This window comes from Halyomorpha halys, unplaced genomic scaffold (assembly GCF_000696795.3).
Source record: "Halyomorpha halys isolate HHAL.00 unplaced genomic scaffold, Hhal_1.1 Scaffold103.1, whole genome shotgun sequence".
NCBI lineage: Eukaryota > Metazoa > Arthropoda > Insecta > Hemiptera > Pentatomidae > Halyomorpha > Halyomorpha halys.
Window position 1 is genome coordinate 300,437 of NW_027115007.1, and position 3,903 is coordinate 304,339.

The following is a 3,903-nucleotide window of genomic DNA, read 5'->3' on the forward strand; positions in this document are numbered from 1 at the left end:
CTTACTTATGTACGTATATATTAGAGTATCACTTGCTCACTATGTTTCTAACTGCAAAATTATACTATCAATATAGTGTAAAGGATCTTTCATGCATCAGGTCCTTATGTTGATTTATTTAAAATAATAAGTTTTAAAAAATAACCAATTTTACTTTATAGTATTTTTTTATTATTATTAACAGTTTGCGACAAATGCTATAATAATATATACGATACATTAGAAGACGCAAATACCTTTTTGAAAGATACAGTGAGGTGCTCTGAATTTCTTTTTTATATATATTTTTTATTTTATGCAGTAGGGAATTTAAAAAAATATATTCTACACAACAAAAAGAAAAATTAATTGAAAAAGCTACTGAAGTAAATAAATATAAATTATAGATAGTAAAGAAAATAAAAATTACTACACTTGATCAAAAGATAAAATAAATACAATAAACAAATTTTATACAATCAGATTTCAATTTTTTCTATTTTTATATGTTTGATACAGTTGTAGTTGTATCTTTTTAATGATATATAGTATATATTACAGGTGTATATTTTTCGATGAAAAATATCCCTCTGTTTATTTTAACCAGATACCATCAGTTCGCAAAACTACTTATCCACCTCCTAAACAAAGTTAAAATTGATACATCTACTCCTTTTTCAGCAAATACTAGGGAGTGATATTTCTCAATAAACTTTGATTCAACCATAATATTACTGAAATTATAATAGTACTGAGCATCATCACAAAGTATGTCTGTTCCCGTATGGACGTCTTGGACTAAATTGGAATCTTATAGAAATTTAAAAAACGACAAGTATTCCAAAGGTGTTTTGTGTTCTCTTCAGGCATCGGAAATTGTAAATCAGTAATGAAGATAGCACAAGAATAGCTTTTGTTTTCGGTGCGCTTACTTTATTCTTCCATTCTTTAAAATTAGAGCTCAGTTTTTTAAGACAAGCCTGTAACCTCCCATATCCCATTATGTATTTAATATTTTTTTAGTTCAAAAAAAGTGCTGCCTTGGAATAGGGGAGCACGTCCCACAAGTTGGAAAGCACTCCACTTCTATAACAAATGGCCAGGACTCTCATGACAGAGAACTCAAGAAGGAAACTAATAAGAACATGGATGAAGGTTATGCTAATATAAGAAAGTAAATCAAGCTAGGGAAGAGGTACTGATTAGGAATCGTTCTTCATGCCATTTCTAATGTTGCCTATTGGCAAAATGGTCATTTTCATCATTGCATTTGATAGGTGTGAATTTAAAAAAACAACCCATTTTTCACATCTTCATTTAATTTAATATACTTTCTCTACTATTTTCTTGATTTTCCTATATCTTCTTTATTGGTGGTTAGCTCTTTATTTTGCTATTTAGAGAAATTCATCGGAAAACAATACAAAAAATTGTAAACAGATTATGTTAATTGCTTATTAGCTTACACGTATACTAATTGATGAAAGCAAATACTATATCACAATAGGACCCTTATTAAAACACTTCGTTCAAGGCTGTTCATAAGCACCGGAGGGGAGGGGATACATTATCAGTATTTAAGAAGGCGATGAGCGAATTGAAGAACAACACTCACCATGATCTTCACAGCAGCTCTGCTGACCATCCTACCGCTGGTCTCAGGCGAGACCATCGTCAACATGTTTGAATGGTCTCACGATGATGTAGCCAAGGAGTGCGTCCGTTTCCTTGGTCCTTATGGCTACTCTGGAGTTCAGGTAATTTCTCATGATGATCCACAAAGACGTTTCAGTAAAAATACAGTATCAATATATGTTAAAACAGTCCTCAGTAAATTCTTATAGAACTAAGCTGTAACCAAATCTTGATCTGGGTACCTTTGTTGGCTTCGACCTGTTAATGTTCGTTTACTATGATAAAACTACTATATTTGCGTATTTTTGACGACCTTACCGGCTTAAACAAACGTAAAATCCCTTGTAGAACTAAGCTGCAAGAAAAGTTTGTTCATGATAGTTCTGTTGTATGATGAGTTAGAGCTGTTAGTTTTTGTGGTTGTTTATTATGACGAAAATATATGTTAATAACCAAAACAAATTATTGATACACCTATTTTATATTAATATTTGTATTCTTGTTCACATTCCAGCTTTAAATAAAGGTAAAATAACCCAACAATCGTCAATAATTTCTTCTAGAACTAAACTGTCAGCAAATCCATATTGGGGTATCTTTGTTGTGTGATGGATTAGAGTTGTTAACTATAGTGTTTGTTTAACATGATTAAACTATTCTATGATAAAATACAATACAAATTACTGTACTACGTTGTTTCAATAATTTCTATATTGCTGGCGAATTAGCAGGTTTAATGCCTCAACAGTCGTTAACAGTCCTCGAAGGTTAATAATCGTTCTAAATACTTCCTGAAATCAATTCCCAATTATACAAAACAACATTGTACATGCAGAAATGTATCGCCGACTGGATTAAGTTTCATGATAAATAAATTTAATTTACTAATTACTTACATTAATATATTTAATTTAACAAATTAAATGAAAATTATACATTGGAAATGTCTTCCTGCATAAGGGATGAGCGGGGTAAGGTTCTGTACTATCAACCCTAATGTCCCAGCTTGGAATCCGGCTGTGGCAGATAATTTTTTATCTATTACTACAGCCGATTGGGTTGATTCTGTGGGTTCAGGAGCCCTCTTAGGCACAACTAAGCTCTTTAAATAGTGAAAACCTTGGTGGTTTAACATGATTCTAGACAACATTTATAAATTCTTTATATAATTCTTAATTCTTTAATAAATAAATTCCTTGTATAATGATTGTTCAAATAACGGCACTTCCTTATAAAGAATTCAATCCCTGATTCATCATGGTTCGTATTATTCTTGTTGAATATTAGACTTAATACTGTTCTATGCAGTTATAATTCCACTCATCAAAATATGAAATCTGCTGGAGTTTTAAACATTAGTCATTTTAACTTCATTTCAGAATACACGAACTGTTAGAGATGGATAAATGTAATTTAAGACAATCTGATTCCCATTATGTCTCATATTTAAATGGATGCCTTGAGTGAATTCTGCATGTCTTGAAAGCGAATATTTATTAGCTCTATCATGAATATCAAATGAGTGACTTAAACCGTCAATAAGGGAAATTTTAGTATGCTATTTAATTAGTAGGATGTATTTGGATGTCTTGAAGTAGGGTACAATATCTAGTTGATGTTTGTCTGCATATCACATCGGTATTGTGGTTTCTGGTTAACAATGTCTAAATAGTGAAATGTTGAATAGTGAGAATTTAGAGCCCCATTAGATTTTAAAAACTCACAACTAACTTCTAACAATCATTTAATTATTATAGGAGAGACTTTTTGTTTTTTCTATTAAAAATTTCGAATACAGTTCAAACGAAATTGGTAATTTACCTGGGCTTATAAAGAAAAATCTAGTGTGCATAAAATAATAAACAATATTTATGTTTTAGAAAAATAATTGTCCATATCCAAACTCTAAAATTGGAAGTTTTTATACACATAATGGATCTCGAAGAATTTTACTTGAACTTTTAGAATAAGAGTTGAATTTTTTCGGACCTCAGAAATAGATTAGTAGGGAAAAAACGTAAATTAAAAATAATAAAACACGTCACTAAAATAAACTAACATACTTTTGTCATTTATTTCAAGCAAATCTTATTCAAAGAATTTTAATAAGCAATTCGTCATTATTTACTTTAATTTAATTTTGTTCATTCATTATTTTCACTATAATACCTTTTGAAGTATTATAGTGAAACTAAAAAGAGTTTTTCATTATTGAGGTATGTAAAAATGAATTACATGAAACCATAATATTAGTTACACTTTTTATATGTATGTATATATATATATATA

The 3,903-nt window shown here is 29.8% G+C and overlaps 1 protein-coding gene across 1 annotated transcript in view; it reads left to right on the forward strand.

Moving 5' to 3' along the window:
* Positions 1 to 1,486: 1,486 nt before the first annotated feature.
* LOC106677556 (alpha-amylase 4N) overlaps positions 1,487 to 3,903 on the forward strand; it is a gene marked incomplete at its 5' end in the record, with an annotated part of 10,996 nt that continues 8,579 nt past the window's right edge. The window contains 1 exon segment of the mRNA XM_014415568.2: positions 1,487 to 1,736. Coding sequence (XP_014271054.1) covers positions 1,596 to 1,736 — 141 coding nt within the window.